This window comes from Mauremys reevesii, linkage group 23 (assembly GCF_016161935.1).
Source record: "Mauremys reevesii isolate NIE-2019 linkage group 23, ASM1616193v1, whole genome shotgun sequence".
In the NCBI taxonomy this organism is placed as follows: domain Eukaryota; kingdom Metazoa; phylum Chordata; order Testudines; family Geoemydidae; genus Mauremys; species Mauremys reevesii.
The window spans coordinates 18,191,229-18,216,565 of record NC_052645.1 but is presented as its reverse complement, the minus strand read 5'-3'; the positions used below and the strand labels follow the sequence as shown (position 1 = coordinate 18,216,565).

General features: G+C 56.7%; 1 protein-coding gene across 4 annotated transcripts in view; it reads left to right on the top strand.

Moving 5' to 3' along the window:
* The window catches only part of KCNQ4 (potassium voltage-gated channel subfamily Q member 4), an 83,766-nt gene that overhangs the window by 53,620 nt on the left and 4,809 nt on the right, over window positions 1–25,337 (top strand). For 2 of the 4 annotated variants that reach the window (XM_039511372.1, XM_039511369.1), the window contains 7 exons: window positions 670–765; window positions 2,951–3,039; window positions 6,809–6,964; window positions 13,538–13,594; window positions 19,752–19,969; window positions 20,512–20,614; window positions 24,034–24,165. In XM_039511372.1, the coding sequence (XP_039367306.1) occupies window positions 670–765; window positions 2,951–3,039; window positions 6,809–6,964; window positions 13,538–13,594; window positions 19,752–19,969; window positions 20,512–20,614; window positions 24,034–24,165 (851 nt within the window). The remainder of the gene's footprint in view (window positions 1–669; window positions 766–2,950; window positions 3,040–6,808; window positions 6,965–13,537; window positions 13,595–19,751; window positions 19,970–20,511; window positions 20,615–24,033; window positions 24,166–25,337) is intronic. The other 2 variants (XM_039511371.1, XM_039511370.1) reach the window with 2 other exon arrangements.

Below are 25,337 nucleotides of genomic sequence, written 5' to 3'. Positions count from 1 at the left end.
ACCTTAGGAGCTCAGGCTGGCAGCCGGGGCTGCCCCGGAGAGGGCAGACTGCTGGAAGTACCCTCCTCGCCTCCGTGCTCCTTAAAGGGTCACTGCCCGGTGGGTAAGACTCCAGAACAGACGCTGCCATGGAGATGTCATTGGTCATTCTCGTCCTTGAGTTTCTTTTCACTTTCCTTCTTTTCTTTCCTATTTTCTTTTTTTGTCCCTTTTTTCCTCCTTCTGCCTCTCTCCCTCCCTTCCCTCCAGAGAAGAGCCCTGGGGGATGCCACCGTCCCACGGCACCGCAGGGACGGTGGCACCCCCTACCCCACCCTGCCCCAGTGTCTCCAGCGAGGGACTGTGGGCTCCCAGCTGATCTCTGGGGCTGCCAGGCCCCTGCGGGAGGAGAGATGGTCTGGCAGAGCCGGCAGAGTCCTACTTTGGGTGAGGGGGAGACCTCTTTGCTCCCTCCCAAAGAGTGGATCGTCCTGCTAGCCAGACAGGGGGCGTTGGCGAGTTTGGGCTCTGAGCGGTCTGTGCTCATGCCGGGGTGACAGAGGGATGCTTCCTTAGGACCCCGCAGGCCTGTGGGGATCAGACTGTGTCGGGGCAGTTTGTCCAGCTGCCGCACGGGGCCAGGCAGATTCTGGATCCTGTTTCATGCACACTGGCCCCTTTCTCCGGCAGGGGATTCTGGGCTCCGGCTTTGCCCTGAAAGTCCAGGAGCAGCATCGCCAGAAACACTTTGAGAAGAGGCGGACGCCGGCAGCGAACCTGATCCAGGTACCGTGGGACACCCGCACATCTCCCTGGGGAAACCCCACCCTCCACCTCGGTCTGGAGTCACTCCACAGCTCTGCCGATGGCCCTCGAGCGCAGTCTGCAGGTCGCCCCCAGCTCCCCCCGTACAGCTCTGCCGATGCCCCTCGATCCGCACATGCAGCCTGGCCCCTCTGCTCTTCCAGACTTCCTCTCCCCCGTATACACATAACTCCGCCAATGCCCCTCACTCTGAGCATTCAGCCCAGCACTGCCTGCGATCCCAATCTGGTGCCCCAGGCCCCCACACCTCTGCAGATCCCCCTCTGCCCAGGCTGCAGCTCCACAGCTCTCCCAACCCTGCAGTCCCCCCTCTCTGCCCCGGCCGGTACGGCTCTGCAGATACCCCTCAATCTGCAGCCCCCCTGCTCTTCCAGCCTTGGGCTCTCCATGCACACAGCTCTGCCAGGGCCCCTCCGTCCGCATTTGCACACTTCAGCACATCTGACGTGTACCTTGGCGAGGGTCCGCCGTGCCTGTCGCCGAGCCCCCGCGCTTGTGGAGGGGGGGGCTGGCAAATCAGTCCCCTTGTCTAGATCAGCTTGCTAGAGAAGTGAAACTTTAGAATTCCTCCTTATCTCCCCAGTTCAGAGAACAGGCGCACAAAAGGAAGCCCCCGATGCCCCTCGTCTATCTGCAGCTGCCAGCCAGTCAGCTGGCCCCGGTTTTCACAGCTCCCCGGCCCTCTGAATGCAGCCCTGCTCCTCCTTTCATCTCGGCAGCGGGGAAGGAAAAAGCCTGACGTTAATTAATGGAGCTGGGCACGGGGCGAGACAAAGGGCCCCACCTGCCTGTCACCCCGCAATACAAAGCAAGCACCGGGACACGCCGCAACCCCCCCGCCCCACTAACTCTGGCCATCGCTGCCCGGCATTCATCAGGCGCTGATGTGCCGTGGGTGCAGATGGGAGGCCGCGAGGTCCCCAGTAAGGCTCCCCATTGTGATCGCTCCTTAATTAATGGCACCAGCTTCTTGGGAGTGTTACCTGAAGCCTCAGCGAGAGGCTAGCGTGGGGAGAAGAGCTTGAAACAGGCAGGCGCTGGGGGGCGGGTGAGAAGAACAGGGGGCCTGGTTCTCCACTCCAGCGACTCCAGTTTCACGTCAGCATGTCTGGCGCGGGCAGAGCTGCTGCGGGGGCTGTGCAGGGCCGCCCGGGGGGGGGGGGGGGGGGACACAAGTGGGGCAATTTGCCCCAGGCCCTGCAGGGGCCCCCACGAGAATATAGTATCTATAGTATAGCCCCCAAAATTGCTTTGGCCCAGGCCCCCTGAGTCCTCTGGGAGGCCCTGTGGCGATGTCCTGCGCTGTCCCCAGCTCATCCCCAGTGAAGCACCGGGAGAGCTTCCCGCTGGCTCTGCTTTCCTAGCAGTCCCCGCAGTGCCCCTGAGAGGGAGCGGAATTTGCCCAACCCTAGTATTATAATGACCAGGGGGATTCCCCCCCACACACCCCTCTTTCCTGTGCTGCCCTCCGATTGGCTCAGGCACAGAACCCCCAAAAGGCCTCCGGCTCTGCGCTTGGTCCGTCTGATCTGAGCCAGTTCGACCGTTCCCCAGCCCACAGCCTGGGCGTCCGGCTGGGGCAGAGGCATTTGCCCCGTCCAAGGACGGGGGTGCTACTGCACCCGATGCACCAGCAACAGGAATGGGGTCTGGGGCTCCATGGGCTCCAGGTGGCAGCAGGAAGTGCTGACTTGCGGCCTGCGGCTGCTGTTTGCTGCTCGGGCAGAACTGGATCCCCGCACCGAGGTCTGTTCAAGGGAGGGGGTGGAGCTGGGAGTGAATTTTGATGCCCTCAGAGCTCAGAGGGCCTGTGGGGCCAAGCGCAGCTCGGGATGCCAGGATGAGAACTCCTGCCTGCAGCAGCCGACCTAGACCCCGCGTCATAGAGCAGGGCGCTGCGAGCTCCCACGTGCACAGCTGTGCCCAGCCACCTCTGGCCTGACCCTGCAGCATTCGCTACTATTCCAGTCCTGGGCTCCCCGTTCACTCACCCACCAACCCCTTAGCATCCCTTGGCACTGCCCTGCCAGTGCCCCTCGGTCCTGCCAACAGCACCTCGCCCTGCACTGCCAGTTCCTGCCGTCTCCTCCATGGACACCACCAGCTGTGCCGTGTCTACCACACCATCCCTCTCTCTCTGGTGCAGGCTGCCTGGCGCCTGTATTCGACAGACGGGAGCCGAGCCTACCTGACCGCCACCTGGTGTTACTATGACAGCATTCTCCCATCCTTCAGGTAGGCGCCACGCCACGCGGGTGCCCACAGACCGAGTGCTGTGGGGGGAAGGGGAAAGGGTGGTCCCTGCCATCTAGCAGTCGTCTCCTCCGAGAGCAGTGGCATATGCAGGGCTCTGAAGGTCAATTGCCTCCGTGTCTGTTGAGGGCAGGTGGGAGCAGGATGCGGCCCTGCCCACTGGACGACCCAGCAGGGCTTGGGAGCAGCCTGGATGTGAGCAGCTTTGCCCCAGGAACTGGGTACGTAGCCTGGTGTTGCTCATCACCACCTTCCCCGCCAGCCCTCTGGCTGCCGGGCACAGCAGAGGTGGTGGAGATGCCTTGTGCTGCTGCAGAGGCTGGATTCCCATTGCTCTCCCCAGAAAAGCGGGGGGGTCACCGAGACAGGGTGCAGAATTATCCACCACGGGCATTGATGCAGGGAGAAGGACGAGTCCCGGGTTAGCTGATGGGGTTAACCCTTTCAGCGTCATGACAGATCAAAACTCCAGAGCCAGTGCACCCCGGTCGCTCTCTGGAGATGCAGTCTCTCTGGAGACGGCCGTGTGGGAGAACGCTGGAACCTCTGCGCCTTGACAAGTGGGCATGTGGCCGTGATGCTCAGCTGCACTTCCAGAGAGCGCAGTTTATCAGAGCGGGTGCCATCAGGTTTAACAGCCCACTAGGTTTAACGAGGCAAGACGCCGCAGGCTCACCCGAGCCATGTGCTGTGGGCTTCTAGCGGTAGAATTCCTTTTTGGGGAGGAGAGTGGGAAAGTGGGGCCTGGGATGATGATTCCAGACTTCGAGGCACCCCTGGAGCTGAGATGTCAAACGCTGCAAGCCAGTGTCTGTTCTCCCCCGTTTACACTGGAGTCGAACGGGAGCCGTCCCGCATTGCTCTGGAGTAAACCGGGTGTAGGTGCGATCAGAACCGGGCTCAAGGCCCCTATGTTGGCTTGATGGTCCGAGACCTGAAACGCAGTCAGGCTGAGATTTCTGTTAACCCTTCCTGTGCCGGCCTGCCAGCCCATCGAATCTGTATACACAGCCCTGAGAACCAGAATTCCTTTGGACAGGAATTAACTTAACTTAATGGTGAGGTGGGAGGGGGAGGAATAGGGGCTCTTAGGTTGCCAAATAAAGGTTTTGCAGTTAATAGTTTCCCCAGGATGGAGCCCCTTCTCATCAAGATGGGTTGGGAGCGGGAGGCGGAGCTGGACTTTCTATCCAGCCCATCCGTATAGGGCGAAATCAGCTTTGCTCTCCCCCATCATCCTCTGTCTTCTGCAGAGCTAGCGTCTATGGGGCGCTGGGGTGGGATGGAGTGGCTGCTAAAATTCCTGATTTCCTCCTCCATCATCCTCCATCACCCCCAGGGGCCGCTCCCTTCGGAGACCTGCGGCCGCTGCATCCATTCCAGCCCTGCCCGCTCTGTTTCTCTCCCTCCTCCCATAACGTTTCCCAGATAAGCTGGAGCCCTGCTGGTGATGGGACCAAAGTGGACGGATTCCTCTGGTGGCTGCTGTTGAAATTAGCCGGAGCCGGGAGGATTGCTCGGCGCTCTGAGACCTGGGCTTGACTGGCTGCAGGCCAGCCCCATGTGTCACCTGTGGGGAGGTGGGAGGGCAGAGTAGGAAAGACAATGTCTGCGTAAGGGAGGAAGGAGGTGAAGACCCATGGACGCTGCCTCCCCTGTTAAATCGACCCACCTCCTTTGCTCTTCCCCCCGCATCCCCTAGGAATACATTGTTGGAAGGGGAATTCCGGAGGCCTCTGACGCTAAGAAATAGCGTCGTGTAGGGAGACAACACCCGGAATCGTCGTTGCTTCTGGATTGTCCCGTTGTGTCCATCCACCACGTATCTGTGTTGCTGGGCTGTACGGGGCAGGGTCTGGCTCTGTGTTGCCAGTTGTACAGTGCCAAGCGCACTGATATTAGGCAGATAATAAAATGGCCCCACTTTACACCAGCCTGTTGAGTCAGGGAAGGAAACATCCCGCCCCCGAGCTTGACCCCCTCCCTTTCTGCTGCTGACCATGGATCTAGGGTTTGTCTGCTTTGTCCTACAGTGGGTGGTTTTGTTTCTTTGCCATGACCCGTGGTTTTATTTTACAAAGACAGAGTTCTTAGCAGCCTGAAACACAAATCCCTCAATTCCCAGCAGCACCATGGCCCAGAAATTAACCCTGCCATTCGTTAGAATCCCCATTAGCTTCTCTGTCACTTCTGAGCCCGTCCCGTTCAGAAGACTGGCTAGTGTGGGGGTTGTTTTTAAAGTAAACAACAGCGGTGGAGCCCAGAGTTGGATCCAAACTTCCCCAGAGTTCAGCATCTCCCAGGCATAGGCGTCGTTTAAAGGGGCCGGGGGAGGTGTTGTGTCCCCCACAACTGCAAGCTTCAGGCAGGCACAGAATTTGCTCCCCAACGTGAGGCCCCATTGGCCTGGCTGGAGCTCCCCCCCCTCAAATATAGAAGTCAAGCTATCCCTACGCTCTCATGCTGTTTCGCAGTTTGAGAGAGATAGAATGGCCCTGTGACAGGATAGTTCAAGTCCCTGCTCTGCCACAGACTTCCTGTGTGAGCTTTTGGCATGTCCCTTAGCTTCCCCGTGCCTCAGTTTCCCATCTCTGCCGTAGCACTGTGGTGTGGTGAGGATAAGTATCTGGAAGATTGGGAGGGACTCAAGTACCTAAGAGAGACAGCCCACAGAAGGAAGATGCAAAATGCTGCCAGGTCTGCCAGTCATTCAGTGACTGGCATTAAGCCACCCGGGGGTCTGACCAAAGCCCTTTCGAGATCAACAAGAGTCATTCCATCGATTTCAATGGGCTTTGGAGCAAGGCTAGAGTCTGTAACATCAACTGTATCATGTTAAAACGAGATCTTGCCCTGCAAGCTCAGCGTTGTGCTCTAAGGTGCGTGATGTGCCCCCCCCCCCGTCCCCCCGGCATAAGCAGGGCCAGAATTCGACATCGGGTCAGTTGCAGGAGAGAGTATTAGAAACAGGGGGGTTGCCCCTCCGCTCCCCGACACTGGCTTTCCAGCAGTGCAGCTGCTTCTGATTTACAGCTGGGGTGAGCAAGAGGCGCATCAGGCCCGTTTGTTTCATTGCACGATTTACATCTCTGTGCAAAGGGTCTTCTCAGACATGCAGCGAGAGCAACATGTCACGGTCTCTCTTGTATCATCTGAGTTTGTGCAGAGCACTGAAAAATCGGGACAGACCCAACTGTGTCTGCCTGCAGCCAAACCCCCTGAAAACATGGTGGTACTTTCCCACCTCTGCCCACTCGTGACAACACGAGACGCCACTCACTGTAGATTGTGAAAACCTTCATGACTAGATCATTCCTCTTCTTTCTTGTGATACACCTAACAAAGGTGACATTTAAACTGCTATCACTAGGCTTCAAAATAAACAATTCATTGAGCTATTGTTTTAGGCTGTCTGCAGACTCAGGCAGGTGTCATTCCTTCATGTCACATTTTGAGGGATATCTTCACCGCCATAAGGCTAGAGGCTTAATTATTTTTTTTTAAAATGAAAGCTGAGATTGTGGCGCACAGGAATGTACCAGCCTCCCCCCCCCCCCAAGCTATCATGAGCTGGCCCAGTTCAACCCCTGCAAAGGCCTGATGGAAGCTGCTAAGAAACTGTCTTTAAAGTCGGGGAGGGGGGTTGCTTTAAGCCTGCCTGGATCCCTGCTTTGTTCATTCATGTGGCTTTGATTTCTTTTTGCCTTGGAAGGTTTAATTTCTCCCTGTTTTTATTTGAACCCACCCCCAGAGAGCTGGTCCTTATGTTTGAGCATTTGCACCGAGTCCGCAACGGAGGAGTTAGGAATTCAGAGGTGAAAAGGTTGCCTGACGGAGCCCCACCGCCATATCACTCCTTCACCTCTGGCCAGAAAACCATCGCCCCTGCTTTTTGCTCTGGGGAAAGGTAGGGTGCCCCCAGCTACCGCTCCTTGGTGTGTCCTTTGTCTCTCTCCCCCCAGTGTTGGCCCTTTGCGTGTGTGTGTCGCCGGCGCTGCTGCTCCCCTCCTGTCTCCTGAGCGTGGTTTGGCTTTTGTCCGTGTTGGTGGCAGGTGTACCCCCGGCTGGCTTCTGGTCTCCCTATAGTGGCTGGACCATGTATAGAGGTTTGTGTGTCTGCTGATGGAGCTAGTCATTCAGTGCAGTCACTAGAGACTTGTGCTTTGCAGATTCGAAGGTCGCAGGTTCAGTCCTCTCAGACAACTCACACAGGGGTGTTACACACCCTTGTGCACAGATCACCCCTAATCCACCTGGCTGTGATCTGTGTTCCCAGGGGCTCTCCAGCACCCGGGGGGGAATCCAGAATCCCAATCCAATGCCTGAGGTGCTAGGAGCCCAGTGGCCCAAAATAACTAGCATTCCCGGTGCTCTTAGAGTACGTCTACACTACTGCGATTGCAGCTCGGGTAGACACACACCCAGGCTGGCATAGCTACAAATCGTAATGTTGACGTGGCAGCCTGGGCTGTACAAGTGCACCACGGAGCCTGAGTCCTTGCATAGGCGCCGACTTCCCCTCTGCCCAGTGGGTGCTCGACCCCCACACCCCTGGCTCCACCCCGCCCCGCCTCTTCCCACCCCTGCACTACCCCCACCCCCATTCCATCCCCTTCCCCCAAGTCCTCACCTCGTCTCCACCTCCTCCCCTGAGCGCGCCCACATCCCCACTCCTCCCCCTCCCTCCCGGAAAGTCCTAAGCGCCGCCAAACAGCTGTTGGGGGGCAGGAAGCGCTGGGAGGGAGCAGGGACGCGGCATGCTTGGGGGGTGGGAGAAGGAGGCGAGGAGGGGGGATGTTGGCTGCCACTGGGTGCGGAGCACGCGCTACATTTTCCCCATGGGTGCTCCAACCCCAGCGCACCCGCAGAGTCGGCGCCTATGGGTACTCGAGCTGCAGAAGCCCACGCCCGGGCATCTTGCAGTTAACACTAGCGTAGGTCTGTCTGCTCCAGCTGCAGCCACACCTCACGCTGCCCTGCAGACGGACTCTGAGGGTCCGTGCAGCGTCATACAGTCCGAATCGCTCATAACGTTCAAACCGACCTCGTGTGCAGTAACATCACTCGGGATATTTTAAACTGGTGACCTGAGCGTATGCCTAGGTGCACACCCTGAATAAATGGGTATTACATGTGATACATCCTAGCTAACTCCAGGAACTGTATGTGTCAATGCGGCGTAACAGACAGCTGGCCCTTCTGCTCCCTTATCCATGGCCAACACCTGGTGCTGGGGGAAAAGCAAATGCCCCACATTGCCTTTCCATGTCACTGAGTGCCTCCTCGCCCAGGCATTATGGGAAAGGGTAAATTGCACTGCCCTCTGCACTATGCTGTTCTGTACTTTCTTTACCGCTCACGTATCTCCCCTTGCTTGTCTCCTTTCCAACCGTCTCTTCAGCCTCTCTTCAAAGAGGCTCCTAGTGGCAGATACCAAGGCAGGTCAGCTCCCGTGTGCTGCGGAACGGAACCTGCATTTGAAACTCCCAGCGGAGAGGGAGGCCGGTGCAGAGGTTAGGGCACTAGAGGGCGGCTTGGGAGACCTCGTTCAAGTCCCTGCTATGTCTCAGGCTTCCTGTGTGATCTTGGGCAAGTCACATAGTGTCTCTGTGCCTCAGTTTCCCATCTGGGAAATGGGGCTAAGTGGGAAGGACTCTCTCACAGGGGGGCCGTGAGGATAAATACATTGAAAGATTATGAAGTGCTCTGAGATCTCCTGATGAAACATGCTAGATGGTATTAGTGCTAGGTATTAAAAGTGCTAGGTATTCATGGTTTGTGATGTCTCCATGACCCCCCAGTGGAATTACAGCCTGGGATTAATTGGTTGCTTATGTATTATTGTTAATACACTGTGTAATGGTGTGTACATAGATAGGGATGTTCTGTGGAGGTTAATTCGTGAGCAGGAGTGATCTCTTGAGGGGTGCTAGGAAGGAAGGAAGGAAGGAAGGAAGGAAGGAAGGAGGCTCTCCCCGTCTGGCGACATGGCTTCCCCTTGGGTTAGGAGTTGCGTGGGTACGGAGGTAGGGCCCGAAGCGCTGTGGTCATCACAGCAGGAAGGAGCTAAAGCTGGCACTGCGGAGTGAGAGGCAGCTAGCTGTGATGGCCAGCGGCTCCGTGGGACGGAGCACCGAGTTGGTAGGCCAGGCGCACAGGCTGGAGGACAGGCCGGCAGGGATTTTCAGGAGCACTCGGCATTGGCCTAACTCTGCTCCCATTGAAATGGGGGTGGGGGCTGAGTGCTCTGGGGAGCCCCTCCCTGTGTGACTAGAGGTGCTGTTCCCCGAGAACAAGGAAATCGCTTCTCCCAAGTGTCCTGAGCTAGTTTGGTCTTGGGGGAGCAGGTCTCCTGCCAGGGGGTTTCATCCCCACGTGCAGGGTACGAGGGTTAGGGTTGCACAGATCCCGAGCATGTGATTCCCCTGCTGTTCTCTAGCGGCCCCACAGGGTAATGGACACTCCCATGGGCTTTACTCCTACCGGGTCCTAATTCCTCTCCTAGTTTTCTTCCCTGACTCCAGCTGACCTGCCGGGGGGACGGGGGGGGGGGCGGGGATGTTCTTTGCCAGGCCTTCTCCCTTTGCTCATCTGAGGCAGGCTTTGGTTAAAGGGGACAGGGGCCTTTCTCTAGAAAGCACCATTAGGAGTGGGGCATTTGATGAGCATAAATCCGGAGTCCGCAGAAGGAATGGGGAGATCGGGAGAGCTGGAAGGTCTATTAACTCCATTAGCGTCATGAAGTGGAATCAGGCTAAACACGGAGACTTGTGCGTTTGCTGTGGGGCCCGGCTAAGTGGCACTTCGAGCTTCCAGAGTGTCCCCTGGCCGTCTCTAGTAAATACCAGCACTGCAGAGCCCTGGGCTAGGATGAAAATGAATGTAAAAGCTGGTGAATGGAAGATTTTCCTGCAGACTTTCCTTCCACTCCGGGGGTTAAGGAGCTGGAAGAAACCCACCCCCAGAATTTCCACATTGGACCTTTCTCCTGGGCAAGGGGAGGTTCAGGGAGCTGCACCGTGGAAGACGCTGGCCAGCGGTTGCTCAGCTGGAGGGAGAGAATGGAGCAGGAGGCCCTGGCCTCTGAGAGCTGAGCACTATTTTGGCCAATACACAGCCTGTCTACGATGCTTGTAAAGCACCCAGGTATGTGTCAAACAGCCTGCGAAACCCCGGCCAGTTCTTGGGTTCGGCCCTTGGCGGAAGTGTCGGCTGGATGGTGTGAAGTGCTCGTCCATTGCTGCCCCAGGTGCATCATGATGTCCCAAAGGGATTCGTGGGACTCTGAGGAACGGGGGCAAACGGTGAAACAAAGAGAAGCTGGCTCAGCTCTCGGAGCACCGGCCTGCTCTAGTGTTCATTAGAGCTGATGCATGATGCCAGGAATAGGGGGGAAGGAGACTATCCCAGCCGCTTAGCTCCCGCAGACCTCTCACCTTTCTGAGCTCGTGGGCTCAGCTAACGCTGTTCCGGTTTCTCCGGTGAGCCATAATTGCAAGGCCCTGCTTCGCCTTCAGCTACTCCTTAGTCGTGTCGTGCTCCTGCAGCAGGCTGGAAGCTGTGCCTAGCAGGGATCTGAGCGAAACCGCCTGGAAACCGGCCCTCTCTCCAGCTCCAAATCGGGGAAAACGCTGAAGGATCCTTCTAGGAAGTGTCCTGCAAAGACAGAAATTGCCTTGTGGTGCCACCGAATGGGCCCAATCCTGCATTCCTGTCGTGGGGGTGCGGTGAATGCAGAATCAGGCCCTAACAGTGACGTAATGACGCTGGGGCTTTGTGAACAGGAGCTGCAGTAGAGGAGACAGCGGGGGCTCAGGATGAGGTGCCAGGGCTCGGCCTCGCCTTCTGCCCCACATGCTCACTTGCAGCAGATGCAGTGTCTGAAGGTAGCATCCAGGAAACCTGGGGTCCCAGGGTAATGCTGTGTTTGGAAGAACACAAAACGAACTAAGTAGCCCCAGGCAAACCCCAAAGCAGTGGTTCAAGCTGGCTTAGCAGCCTGTAATTCAGAGCGGTCTGCAAAGTGAGACGGAAGCCTAACAAGAACTGGCTTTTCCTTCGGGAAAAGCTTCCGGGAGGCAGCCCGGTGTAGCTAGAGCCTATGGCTGGGGGTTGGACAATAGGAATTCTGCGTTGCCTTTAGCCTCAGTCCCCCCATCTGGAAAACGGGGGGAATGACACTGACCCCCAACATCTGTGAAGAGCATCGAGATCTTGGGGTGCAAAGGGCTGAGAGCTGGGATGCTCATTGCACCCTGCTTCCGTTCAGGCTGGAGACACCCAGGTTAGAACCTCTCCAGCACCTGGTGACGCTCCCTCCCTCTTCACCAGGCTGGGAACACGCGGCGAATATGAACAATTACTCAACGTTGAAAAACGGAACTTTGGTCAACCCCCCCAGAAGGTTCATTTGCGAGTCTCTGGAGACGCTGCGAGTCCGTTCCTGTTCCCACGGAGCCAGCTCCCTGGGCCCTAGGGCGAAATGCAGGATGAATCTCTCTCCTTGTCCATGCGGTCATCCAGAGAAGATGCCATCCAGCCCTCCCCCACTCCTGGCCTGCTTCCCTGGAGGCAATGCACAGGAACTGAGCATGGCGCTGCGATCCCACAAGCCTGGGTGCTCTGGGCTACCGAATCAAAGGGGCCCAGGGGCACTGAGTCAATTGCTGCCCACCCCACGGGCGCTGAGATGAGAATCGTGTGTGGTTATGCCCCATCAATATAACACCAGCGTTCCCAGTGCCTGGCCCAGCGGTGGGGCCTCGGGCTGAGGCATGCTAGAGGGTATCTGGAAGTCTGCAGGTATTGCAGTCTTGATGGGCCAGACCAACATAGCATACGGCCACCTGATTGGACTGGGCCTAAGGTGAGATGCTGTTGGAAGGGTCCATGTATCCCCCCACCTGGTCCTATCGTCTCCTGTGCTAACATCACCTCTCATGACATTATCATCTTCTTTTTCTCTCCTCCCCCTCTCCACCTCCCTGCCATTCCTCTTGCATCCCCATTCATTCCCGGAAGCTGGAAAGAGGAAGACGCACCGCCCCCCAGGTGTTTACGTCTCAGGTAACCTTCCTCTTAAAGCCACAGTGCCTGTATTATTTTTTCCCCACCCAAAGAGTCACCATACGGTAGGTTCCCTCCAGAGGTTTTGATGTTCTTCAACTGCTGCTCCAGGAAATGTACTCGGGGTCAGGGAACCCATTTGGGGGGACGAGCGGAAAATAATCTGTGTGGTGTTGAAAGAGATGCTGCCAAGTAGCTTGCGATCAAAATTTTGATCTGTCCTAATATTGCTACAGTAGCTTGGAGGTTGGGGGTGGTGGTGGTGGTGGAGGAATTGCTCAGAATCAAAATGTTTTTCTTTTTATTTAATATCCGTCTAATGACCTGTTTTTATTTAATATCCATCTAACGACCTGTTTTTACAGAGAGCTCCGTTGCTAAGAAATTTGACACACCCCCTCCCTCCTTCCTGAGGGGGGAAATGTGGTGTTGTTTATGTAGGACCTACACAAACTACAGTGCTTTGTGCTCCTTGCCTCTTACGCACAACGGGTGCAGTTTAGCCGGTTCCGAACTGTACCACAGGACCTTCCCAGCACACCTTAGGGGGCCCTGGTCACTCGACACCATCAGTAAGATCTTGGCTTGCAATAAAATCTAGGGAACTGCCATGATGCCCCCTTCAGGGTAAGGTCAGAAGGGAAAGTCTCTCCTCGGAGCAATCACCGGTGGGGTCACTCCCACCCCAGACACCTTGGGGTCACGGCGTCTGTGGGTCGCTTGGCTGTAGTTCGGATGCTTTGCCACGCCTGCCTCGGAAGGCCAGAGATCTCTGCGTGGCCTCTCATGGGGGTGAGGAGAGGTGCGCCCGCTGTTCGGCCCTCTCTCCTCGGATGGTGTTTAACCCTGGCCCAGGGCTCTGCCCGCCAGTCAAATTGGCCAGCAGTGTTTTGTTTTGATAAATGGGGCTCTTTAGGGGAGATGCATCAAACCATGACAAGGGTATGGGCAGGGCCCTCGAGGGCTTTGAGCCCACCCTGACACCATGTTGAAGAGCTCAGAGGAGGGAGTTGCACAGGAGAATCTGTTTGCCTGGGCTATGTAGGATCAGACTCTGCCATGTATTCCTGAGTGCCACCTGCTGGCACCTTCTCTGTTAACTTCCACGTACACAACCCTCTCTCGTCGACAGAGCACCCACGTGAGCCCACATGGAACAGGACTCTCAGGGTCCAGCTTTCCTTTTGCAGTCTTCCTGCCACACCGCGCATTGGTGGCTTTACTGCCGGGGGATGTTTCTCGCTGGACGCTGCTCTCCTTTTCCCAGCCTGAAGGTGGCGATGTCCACGCCCAATGCCACTGCTCCAGGCCTCAGCAAAGCTGGGCTCCAAGGCCACCCCCCCGCACCACACCCCTTTTGTCTCACTAACTTTCTCTTTCTTTTCTTCTGTATCTTTTATTCTCCACCCTCTAGCCAGATCTTTAGTAGTAAGCGGAATTTCTTTCGGATTCCCGCCGGCTGGAAACAGAGGTATCGCGTGCTTGGATACGCTTCCCATGACTTGTTTGGGGGCCAGGTGTTGGGGGCTCTTTTTGCTTTGGGGGCAGAGCCCGTGTGGAATGCAGCAGATTGCCGGGGATGTGCATGATGGTCCCTCTGTGCCTTGCAACGAGGGCTGAGGTAATGGAGATATGCCTGCTCTCCTGTATGTAGACTGGTGCATCTCCAGTGCAGCTGCATGGGGGAATTAAGTGTATGGGTAGAGATGGAGCAAAACTTTCAGCATTATAATGGAAGTGGCTTGTGGTCTAGTGATCAGAGTACAGGGTAGGCTCTGATGCTGGCCCCTTCTGTGGCCTTGGACTAGTCACTTCACTGCTTTGTGCCTCAGTTTCTCCATCTGTAAAATGGGGATGGTGCTTACTGGCATCATGACAGTGGATAAGCTGAATGTGTTGGAAACGCTGTGCAAGTGTTTATCCAACCCCCATAATACACTTTGGGTGTCTGGATAAAACCTGGCTCTGCACCCCAACCACCTTGGGGTTTTGTTCTGCAAAAGATCAAAACCTGACGGAGGAAGTTCTGCAAATTCCAAACCTGTCTGGGTGTGTTCTCCATCTCTGCCTATAACCCCATGAAATGCTGTGCTGAAAATCTACCCCGTGGCGGTTCTGTGGGTGCCTGAATACAAACCGTTTCTGGAATGACTCTTAGCTATTCTAGATTGCTTCGTTCAACGGCTTGGGGAGGAAATGAGAACCCAGAGCCCCCGCTCTCTGCAATCTGCCCCTTGAATTCCATCTCCCATCACCTCCCCTCGTGGATTAGCAAATGGACACTCAGAAGCACAGCCAGTGGGAAATTTTCCTGTGGAATCGGTTTCCATTGGAAAACGCTGGGTCAGCGGAACGGACCCATTCTGTGGGAACGTTATTGATTCCGTTGACCTTTCAGCAGGAAAGTCTCCAGACCTTTCATTTAGACATATGCGGTTTTATGTTAATAATTCATGATCGGCGAAGTCAAAACAATGAAGTGGCAACGAAACATTTTCACCTGGTGGAAATGAAACATTTTGGAACGTTTTCTTGGGCGAAAAATTCCAAGATTTCAGCTTCGCATCCCGCTTTGAAATGAAAACACGTTTCCAAATCTCAGAATTTCCCAGAGATGGAAATTCTGCTTTGGAGCCAACTTTGCTTGTGAGGTTTTAGGCTCCCCAGAGTGGCCATATTAACCCCAGTTTCTGCCCTTCCCCACCCATCTGGGAGCTACTTCCCAGGCAATGACCAGAAGAGTGTGTGCTGTCCTATCCAGTTACTGTATGAACTGAGCCGCCCGGCTGACGCTAGGCCAAAAACCAGCCCCCTTCCCTCATTTGGTGGAAGAACGGGGGTTGGTGGATAGAGTTCCAGCAATGGGAGCTGCCTGCAGTTTGTAGCGTAGGGGAAGGAGGAGCTGCCAGAACTGCTGGGTGCAGCAAAACAACCTGCCGCGCAACCCCCGAAGAGGGGCGGCTTCCCCGGTCACGTCAGAGTCTACAAGTATACAGAGTAGCCCCTTGAGCTGGCTTCTCCTGAGAGCAAGGATGGCCGTGCTGGCCTGGCACTGGCTTGCTGTGTAATGTAGGGTGAGTCAGCTCGCGTCCGAGGATAACGGCGACATTAGCTTATTGTCAGGACGGTGGAGAAGCTGGGGGAGAGGTTGCCAAGCTCTGGGCCACCAGCGTCTCTTTGGCCGGGCTAATTCCGTGCTAGCGGAGTGGCTACTGAACTGTGTATGTGCAATGACTTCGCCTGCCTAGCCATAGGCCCGCTCCTGGCCACTGAGGGGGGCGTCCTGTTCGGGGCTTGTCTGGCCTGGGCTGAGGGTGCTCTGGCCCGTGTTTAATCCAGACTCCTGTCTGGGGATCAAGCTGGTCTTGAGGAGTGGGGGAGAACCGAAGTCCTGGGGCAGAGGGCTTGGAGACCCAACCTTGATATTTTATCTTAACTCCCATTTGCTGGGCACTTGGTGGAGCAGATGCTCCAACCTCCAGGGCTCAACTGTCCCTCCTTTCAGAAGTTTAGTGGAGTAAAGAGCGGGTCAGGATGCCTGGGCTCTATTCCCAGCCCTGATTTGTTCTGTAACCTTGACCAGGCTGTTTAATGGCTCTGTGCCTCAGTTTCTCCATCTGTAATAAATCTTCCCTACCTCCAGGGGGAGCGATGAGGTTAAATTAACAGTAGAGTGCTTTGAGATCCTCAGATGAAAAGTGCTCGGGGAGGGCACAGTGGCGGTGAATGTCGCAAACTTTATTTGTGTGTGTGCGCAAAATGATCGATTTTCCCCAAGAATGATCAGGAGCCTCCACCCCCTCCCCGATGCGGATGAAAACCTGAAAATGTTTTTCTGTGAGCTGCAGAATCCTGCAGTGGGCCCCGCTCTGACATGTTCTGGGGTTGGGGGATGCTTAGGGTTGTCTCCCATCTCTGGCTCAGACTTAGTGTCCCCCCCCCCCCCCCGCCTTTCCATTCGAAAGAGACCGAAGCGGAAATGGTCATGTTGTTCTCTCCACAGCGAAAGGGCCGATCGAGAGACCGAACCGATCGCTGATGACAAACCACCAGGCCCCGCCCCTCCTGTTCAGTATTGATCATGGGCTGTAGGGCTCTGCCTCCGGTTTTGCATGGTATGTGGCGGTCGTGCTTGCTGGCATGCTGGGGATCTGCCCGCGACGCGATGGCAGAACTCGGACAGGTTTGGGTGGGCGGGGAAAGGGATTCAAGAGACGTTCTAGAACTGGGCCGGGCTTTGGGAGGTTTGCGACCCAGCGAGAACTTCTAGAACTTTGTGTCTCCGGCTCTCTCTCCGCGCCCCGATCCCAGAGCAGAACCGGAGCCTCCCAAAGTTCTAAAAGGTTCTAGGTTCTGAACCTGACAAAATGCCACGCGTTCTAGAGCCCGCCAGGCTTCCAGAAGCTGCAGATGATGCCTGCGGGGTATCGGTCGGTCGTCCACGCAGCTTTCGCTACCGGCTTGGGGGAGAGGGATGCAAGCTTCGGTTAAAGCTCTGCATTGTGAGCCAGATCCCAAGCCCACTGCGGTCCAGATGGGCTTGGGATCCCGGCCTGCTGCACACTGCTCCCTGTGACGGATGTGCTGTGCGCCGGGGAGCCAGCTGCTTGGAGTCAGAACATGATGCTGCTCATGGGAAGATTTGTTTGATTTGAGCCCCCTGTGGCTGGGCCAGGCCTGCTCCCCCAAACCTACACATCCAAACACCTCCTCGCCATGTTTCCAGTGGCCTGGCACGCCTGGCCCGTTCCACGTCACGTGCATCTGTCGCCATTCCCATCCTTCCCTTTGTTTTCAGCCTGGGCAGTAAGTACTAAGGTTGTGTCCGGGGCTTAGAGTCCAGCTGTGTTGCAAACGCCCGTTGTCCCTTAGCACCTCCAAGTTCTTCCCCCTTCCCGATGTTTTTGTCTTACAAGCAAACCCCAGACGTGAGCCTTTCTGAGGTTCTGCTCACTCGGCCTTCATGGGCTCTGCCCCTCTGCTTTCCTCTCGCTCCATCCTCGGGCCCCGATTCAGCAAAGCACGTAAGCACGTGCTGAAGTACCTTGCTGAATTGAGGCCTGGTCGACTTCCCCTCCATACTTGCCTCCACTGCTGTCTTTACTACCCCACCCACCCTTCTGGCCCCGCTGGATTTTATGCGGATGCCGCTGCGGTCTGGAAACCCACCAGAATGATCATTCCAGACATCGTCCATGTAATGAATTATAAAGGCCACCGTTAGGCATAGGCAGCGCCTGGCACTGTTGGGCCCTGGGCTCCTAAGAGCTACCGCAGTACAAACAATGACAAATAATAAAACCAGAAAGACTTAGGCCCTGATTCTCCTCTTGTGTGCGCTGGGGGGTGGGGGGGGGAAGAAATCAGCTGACTTCAGCAGCTGATCTAACCCTGTGTCAGAGACAAGAATCAGACTCCTTGTCTCCACCCTCCATTGTCTGCCAACACCCTCTCTGGACTGTGTTTCCTTATTGATCTGTGTCTCTTTTTCAAGCCCTTTATTAATTTTCCATCTCCGTGGCAACAAGCCTAAGTCTCTCTTGTTGTATTTCCTCATTTGTCCGTGGCCATCGGGACTGTGTGGGTGAGCTAACTGCTGCGGCTCTCCAGCCACAAGGGGTGAGCACAGAACATTGTTTTGGTGTAGGTCCTACATAAACGAGGTCTATTTTAAATACATACCTTCCGCAGAGGGGCGGATTTAAAAAACAACCACAAAAGGGTTGAGAATTTGGACGATTGTTCCAATGGAGGGAAATCAGGGCCTGACCCACCTACGTAATGAATTGTCAAAGGGTCTCTTTCCCCCTCCGCAGGCTGGGCAGAGTTTAGCCATGGTGTTGTTTTGTCTAGTCCTCTGCTGAGAGCCTGACCCAGCCTCTTAGTCCAGGGTGAGAGGTGGGAAGGTGGAGACAAGAGAATCAGCTGGATATTGTAGGTGCAAGGCCCTGGTTGAGTGAGGCAGTGGGGAAGGTTATTTACCCCATTGGACGTGTGTGGTGGGGTGACGACTCATGGCGTGGTGCCTCCTGCTGGTCGTCCAGGGAATTAGCACCCCAGTCTCCGGAGCGCCCTCTGCAGGCTGGCTGATGTCTCGCCTGCCGCTGGCCCCCATGTCCCTCCCGGATCCCAGGGTTCTGCCCTCTGCAGTACCCCCACAGTCTCTGGGTCTCACCACCCAGGGGAGCCCCCAACCCTCTATCCCCACGTTGCCTCAGTGGCTACTGCCAGTCCCCATCCAGCCCCCGCTCCCTGGGGCAGACAGCAATCTGTAAACCACTCATCATCGGCAAGGGGGGTTGGACCAGCCGCCTCTGCCTATCTCTGGGCTGCCCCTCTGCAGCCCTAGTACCCTCCCGTGGGCCCTCAGCTTGGCCTGCAGCCTGGGGCTTTGCTAGGCTGGAGCTCCCCTGCTCCCTCTGCCCTTCCCCAGCACGGCTCCACCCCAGGTACCCTGCTCAGCTCCCCAGACAGCCAGGTCCTTCTCTCTCATGCAGCTAGAGAGAGTCTCTGTCTCTGGCCCTCAGCCCCCTTATAGGGCCAGCCGAGGCCTGATTGGGGCATGGCCCCACCTGCGGCTGCTTCCCCAGTGAGCCCCTCTGCAGCCCTCTCCAGGGCTGGTTTAACCCCTCCGGGCAGGAGCGGGGTGACTACTCCACTACAACGCGCTTCCGGGCATTGGCGGGGCGGGTGTCACTACTGATAGCCCAAGGCCATTGCTTCCCCAGGCTGCTTACATCCAGGAGACAAGGATCTTCCCTGCGCCCTCGGGGCTCGGCTCGGTGCCGAAAGCCCAGCCAGAAGCAGGGGTTTGTCTGTCTCCTCCCCTCCCTGCTGTCTCTGGTCTAGCTTCATTTCATACCAGGTGGTTTCTGTCCCAGCTACCATGTGCTCTGTCTGTGTCTCTCTCCACCCTCCACCCCATCCGCTGTCCCCTCCCCACTGGCGCTCTCTTTGCTGTCAGAGAAATGTTTCAGGTAAAATACCCAGGCGCCCTTCCCCAGTTAGATAATCAGAGTCAACCATTGCTTCAGTTCAGTGCATACAGGCACCATAAACCATCTGCATTCACAAAGGCCCCTTATCCAGAGCAGCCCTGAAGCACGGGGCTTCTAGCCCATTAAAGTCAATGGGACTTAAGCGCTTGCTAAAGTGCTTTCTTGACTCACGCTCATATACACACACACGTGTGCACACGCGCGCGCACACACACACACACACGTGCAAACACTTCCCAGCTAGTCGAGGCGGCGCCATGGCGTCTAATTGCACCAGCTACTGGAGTCTGCACTCGAGCTGCAAAGTTTGCACCAAAGATCCGACTTCCCCGCCCAACTCCAGGCTCTTTGGATCCAGGGATTCTCACTTGTGCCAGGCCGGGGCCGGCTCCAGGCGAGCCCCATTCACAAGCCCCCAACACTAGGGCAAAGCCTGAGCTCTTCCCCTGGGCAAACTCCATGTGGCTTCACTGGAGAGGGCCAGAGCAAGGAGCTCAGGGTCTGGCCCATTCCAGTAGGAAGAAGCCGCACGTGCCCCTCCAGGTTCCCAGCCTCCGTGCTGCCTCCCTCCCTGCTGAGCGGCGGCTCCCCCTCCCCAGGCTAATGCCGGCTGTCCTCCCACCCCCCCAGCAACAAAATGGGCATCAAGGACCGCATCCGCCTCAACAACTCGCAGAGGCAGGGCAGCCGGGCAAAGCAGCACCTGGCCCCGCCCATGCGCCGCTCCCCCAGCACCGAGAACGTGCCGGAGGCCACCAGCCCCACCAAGGTGCAGAAGAGCTGGAGCTTCAACGACCGCACCAGGTTCCGGGCGTCGCTGAGGCTCAAACCTCGGCCACCGGTGGAGGGTAAGTCCCACTTCCCCCTCCCCATTTCTATTTTGCACCCTAGTCTTTCGAATGTGATTTGCCCTGCAGAATGGACTCTTCCCCCCCGCCCCCGCCTCCTCCATGGGCAGTTGTGTAGCTAGAGCACAGGAGTGGGAGCCAGGATGCCAGGCTTCTCGGCTACTGACCCGCTACGCAACTTCAGGAAAGTCACCTGCCACTCCGTGCCTCAGTTTCCCCCTCTGTGGATTGGGGATGGGCCTGCCCAAGAGGGGGCTGGAAAGCCTGTGAAGATGCTGAAATGCTGGGAGGTCATCAGTTGGGAGGAGCTAGAGAGGAGCCTGGTGGTAAATGCCACAGGACCCGCAGCTGAACCGTGTAGAGCCCGTGTTATTCATGGTGAACCAAAGGAGACCTCGAACCCAGACCCGTGCATGTGCGGAGAGAGGACTGGGGTGAGGATCACTCGAAGGGAGGTTTGCACCCCATGTAACACACCTGAATTGGGAAGGGGGAAGCACGTCCCCAGCCCTTTATGGGAAGTCCCTGTTTTCTGTCCTCAGTTGACGGCCTGGTGGAGGAGAGCTCCGAGGAGAAGGGCTACCAGTGCGACCTGACCTTCGAGGACATCATGCCAGCTGTGAAAACGCTCATTCGGGCTGTCAGGTGAGCCCAGCTCACCAGCCATCCCTGCGCCCACCCGCCCACCCGTACCGGTTCTCAGCCCATGGCAGTGAGCAGGCCCGCCAATCGGCCACCTCCGTCCTGCGGGAGGTTTGGGTTGGGGCCTCTCCCAGGCAGCTGCCCCTGGGTGGGCTCTCGGAGGTTCTTCATTGGGGTTTTGGCTGCTGCGGTGGGGAAACTAGGTCTCGGGCTGGTCAGGGCAGCCAGCAAGTGGGGAGGGTGACAGGGGAGGAGAGCCGGCAAGCTCTGTGCCAGCCTCTGAGGCCGTACTAACAATTTGCCCTGAAACCCTCAAACGATAGAGTGGCCCATTCCACAATCCATGCACCAGCCCTCTGCAGCGTCCAGCTCATCGTGCTCCAGGCCAGGCCCCTTTTGAGCCAGACCCTGGGAATTTGGAGCCAGACCCTGGGAATTTGGAGCCAGGTGGCGTCCAATGTGTGCCGACAGCAAATGGCATTTCCCCTCGTCTCCGTGCCAGCCAGACCTTTGCTCCTTCCGAGCCTCAGAGGGTCGAGGTTCTGGCAGGGACGGGAGGGCTGTGGTTCTTGCCCAGGTGGGCTCTGCCATCCTCGGAACTCCCTGCACCTGCGTGCCAGAGCTGCAGCTTCCATGCAAGCTGAGGCCTGGCCAGTCTCACCCCCTCTTTCTGTTTCAGTGATTTGCCAACAGTTTTGTTCCCCAGTAAGGGTCCCTCACACAAATGAATGGCTCTGCTAAGCAGGCGCGTATTGGCTTCAGCATCGCCACCTGGGCCTGGGGAGCTGAGCTATCCAGCACCCAGGATTGAAAGGGGCAGGCGGACGGGGAGCAGGGTGGGTGGAGACGCTGGTTTGGTCACAGGAGCCGTCCTGCTTTTATGTGTCTGGGTTAATTCTTTTCCTGGTCTGCACGTGCCATACTGCAGACACAAGCCAGGCCTCCCTGGCCGCTCCCCACCCATCTGAAGAGATTGTCCTGAACAGAGCCATAGTTAACGACAGTGCCACTGGAACAGGGACCTCGCTATCTCTAGCCACCTCTTCAGGCTGGGTTGGGGCACCAGGGGCTGTAGAAATGCTGCTGTAGCTGCAGGGAGCAGGAGGGGGGGGAGACTGGGAGACGGGGGGCGGGAAGAGAGGTTGAAATATCCCCCATACAGTATGTTGGCTTTCTAATGGGGAGGTGAAGTGGGGCATTAAGAGGAGTGAAGTAGATGCTGTGAGAACAGAACACATCATAGGATCATAGAAGATTAGGGTTGGAAGAGACCTCAGGAGGGATCTAGTCCAATCCCCTGCTCAAAGCAGGACCAACACCAACTAAATCATCCCAGCCAGGGCTTTGTCAAGCCGGGCCTTAAAAACCTCAAAGGATGGAGATTCCACCACTGGTAAGCCATTCCAGTGCTTCACCACCCTCCTAGTGAAATAGTGTTTCCGAATATCCAACCTAAACCTCCCCCACTGCAACTTGAGACCATTGATCCTTGTTCTGTCATCTGCCACCACTGAGAACAGCTGAGCTCCATCCTCTTTGGAACCCCCTTTCAGGTAGTTGAAAGCAGCTATCAAATCCCCCCTCACTCTTCTCTTCTGCAGGCTAAATAAACCCAGTTCCCTCAGCCTCTCCTCGTAAGTCGTGTGCCCCAGCCCCCTAATCATTTTCGTTGCCCTCCATTCTCCAATTTGTCCACATCCCTTCTGTAGCGGGGGGACCAAAACTGGACACAGTATCCAGATGAGGCCTCACCAATGCCGAATAGAGGGGAATAATCATGTCCCTCGATCTGCTGGCAATGCCCCTACTTATACAGCCCAAAATGCCGTTACAACAAGGGCACACTGCTGACTCAAATCCAGCTTCTCGTCCACTGTAATCCCCAGGTCCTTTTCTGCAGAACTGCTGCCTAGCCACTCGGTCCCCAGCCTGTAGCAGTGCATGGGATTCTTCCGTCCTAAGTGCAGGCCTCTGCACTTGTCTTTGTTGAACCTCATCAGATTTCTTTTGGCCCAGTCCTCCAATTTGTCTAGGTCACTCTGGACCCTATCCCTACCCTCCAGCGTGTCTACCTCTCCCTGCAGCGTAGTGTCATCCAGCAGTTAGGAGCTGTGAGTGCAATTCATCCCATCATCCAGATCATTAATGATTGGAGCAGAGGGCTGGATACCTGGATTCTTTTGCCAGCTCTGGAAGGAGAGTGAGGTCTAGGGTTGGAGCGGCTAGGAGGCAGGACTCCTGGGTTCTATCATGGATGCAAACAGTTGCAGGAGCAATTCTGTCTGCATTTTTCAAGATCAGCTGCTGTGACCTGACCATCCCAATAGTTCTTTGCTCCCACAGACTGGGCACTTATCTGCCTGCTGACAGTTCTTGTGCCTGCAGTTTGCTGGCACTGAACAGGGAGGCAGCTTTGGAGAGCTCTAACCCTGGCCTTTTCCCTTTTCCTGAGTTAGCAGCAGGCGCTCCTCCATGCTGTGACATGTCCTAGCCCTGGCCAGTCCGTGCCACCATCCCTTCCTGCAGCGCCGGCCTTTGGTCCATGCATGTCTAACATCACCAGCTAATTGGCGCCACTTAACACAAGCTGGAAGAGCACAAGCGCGAGGTTCCCAAGTGGCTTGTGCTAGCTCACGATGCCTGTTTGCACAAGAGATGCTCCCCCCACCACATCTGTGGAGTTATGAAATCCTCCATCACGGCCCTGCTAATGAGCCCTCTCTGCTGGCATCTCTCCCTCCGCTGTGTTAGCATTGCTGCTAGTCCTTTGACAAGGAGCCGCTGACTAGAGCCAGGGTACGGGGAGCCAGTTAGAGGCGGGGTTATTCTCTTCCCCTCTGCTTCCTTCCCAGGGCAGGTTTCACTGTCATGGAAAACAGGCAGGCAGGTTATTTCCTACGGCAAGAGGGGAGCAGACCAGCGTGCAGAGATCCCGTTAACTGCTCTCGACATCTTGCAAAGGCCAGAGAGATGGTCTCCCCTCCTCCCCCAACACCTGCAGTGTGCCTGTTTGTTCCCAGGCTCTGAAAATGGTGCGGCTGGGACAGACACGGCTGGCTGCACACCGCACCTCTGGGCATCAGGGGTGCAATCGTGTCACTTCAGCGAGTGTAACTTGCACCCTGAGGGAGCTGGAACAGATGACAGACCAGTCCGTAGTCACGGTCTCCAAGGGAAAAGCCCTTGTGCCAAGAGGTCACTCTTACAGTGACGGTGGTAAGGCCTGGGGGGTCATCCAAACATCCAGTGGTGGGGAGTTCCACAGGTGTGAGTCTGTCCCATCCCCTGAGGACTTGTTGGACTTCAGCTGTCCCGGTGGGTCCTAGGGCCTCTGAGATAGCTGGGCCGTGACCCGTGTCGCGTCTGTTGCTCAGACCCGTCCCCACAACCCCTCTCTGAGGCAACCCCTTGTGCCCTGGCAGGATTCTGAAGTTCCTGGTTGCGAAGAGGAAGTTCAAGGAGACCCTGCGGCCCTACGACGTGAAGGACGTCATCGAGCAGTACTCAGCCGGCCACCTCGACATGCTGGGCCGCATCAAGAGCCTCCAGTCACGGTGAGCTGGCGCACGAGGTCCCGCTGCCCATGGCTGCTGCTGGGGACAGCCACTCCCAGCCCACAGGGACCCGACCCATGGCTGCTTCCACAGCCCCATGCCAGGCGGGACGCGGTGCCGCATAATTCAATAGCTGACGTCACGCACGCTGAGAGAGTGAATCTGTGACACCCCCATGCACCCAGGGCAGGGCAGGGCCAGAGAAGAGGTTTGACTCTGCTCCCGGCCTGGCCTGGCCCAAAGCCCTTTGAAATCAGTGGGGAAAGGCCACCCACTGTCAGTGAGTTTTGGATTGAGCCCTCAGGCCCAGCCATTGAAAGGTATCTGCATTGCGGCATCGGCAGTTAGGAGCCAAGAGCCCACTGACAGCCCATGGGATTGAGGCTCCTTAGTACCTAAAGCATGTTGAAAGTGAGACTTGGGTGCCTAAATCACTTAGGCAGTGCCGGAACACTGTCAAAAATCTGGGCCTTCGCCCTTTAGCGTAACCAGCAGAGGCTGGCGCTTTGAGAGGCTAAGGGCCCACGTCCGAACCTCTCTAAAGGCCGAGAAGGCCTGTGCTTTCCCTGACGAGATGGCCCATCTGGGGAGCCAGCGACAGGTGGCGAAGGGTCAGATTCGCATCCCGTGCCCTTTTCTGAGAGTGTCCCGAGCACAGGGGTGTAGCTGGGGCCCCCGAGGGGGACTGCGGTCAGGAGAACACTTTGTGTTTGATTCCAAATGGAAAATGCCTCTCCCCGGCGCGGTTCGAATGGGCGCCATCTTGCAGGCACGAACCCAGCCAGCCCGGTGAGGCAGGCAGCGCCTTGGGTCCAGCAGGAGATAGCAAGTGGGTGGGGGACGGGCAAGCCCAGAACGTCGCAGGGGAGGGTGGCAGGACGAAGGGGAGTTGTTCACATTGGGCGTAGAAGTGAGCGAGCAAAACTGCAGATGGTACGATAAGAATCGTGCTTCCAACATTAACCCCCCTTCTACCCTAGATGCCAACGCAGACACCCCTAAACCCAGACACGGACTCCCTTGTATCCCTAAACCCCGATGCAGACACCCCTAAAACCCAGACACTGACCCCCTAAACCCTGACAGTGACCCCTTCTGCCCTAAACCCGACACCCCTAAACCCAGACACCCTAAACCCAACACAGACACCCCTAAACCCTGACATTGACCCC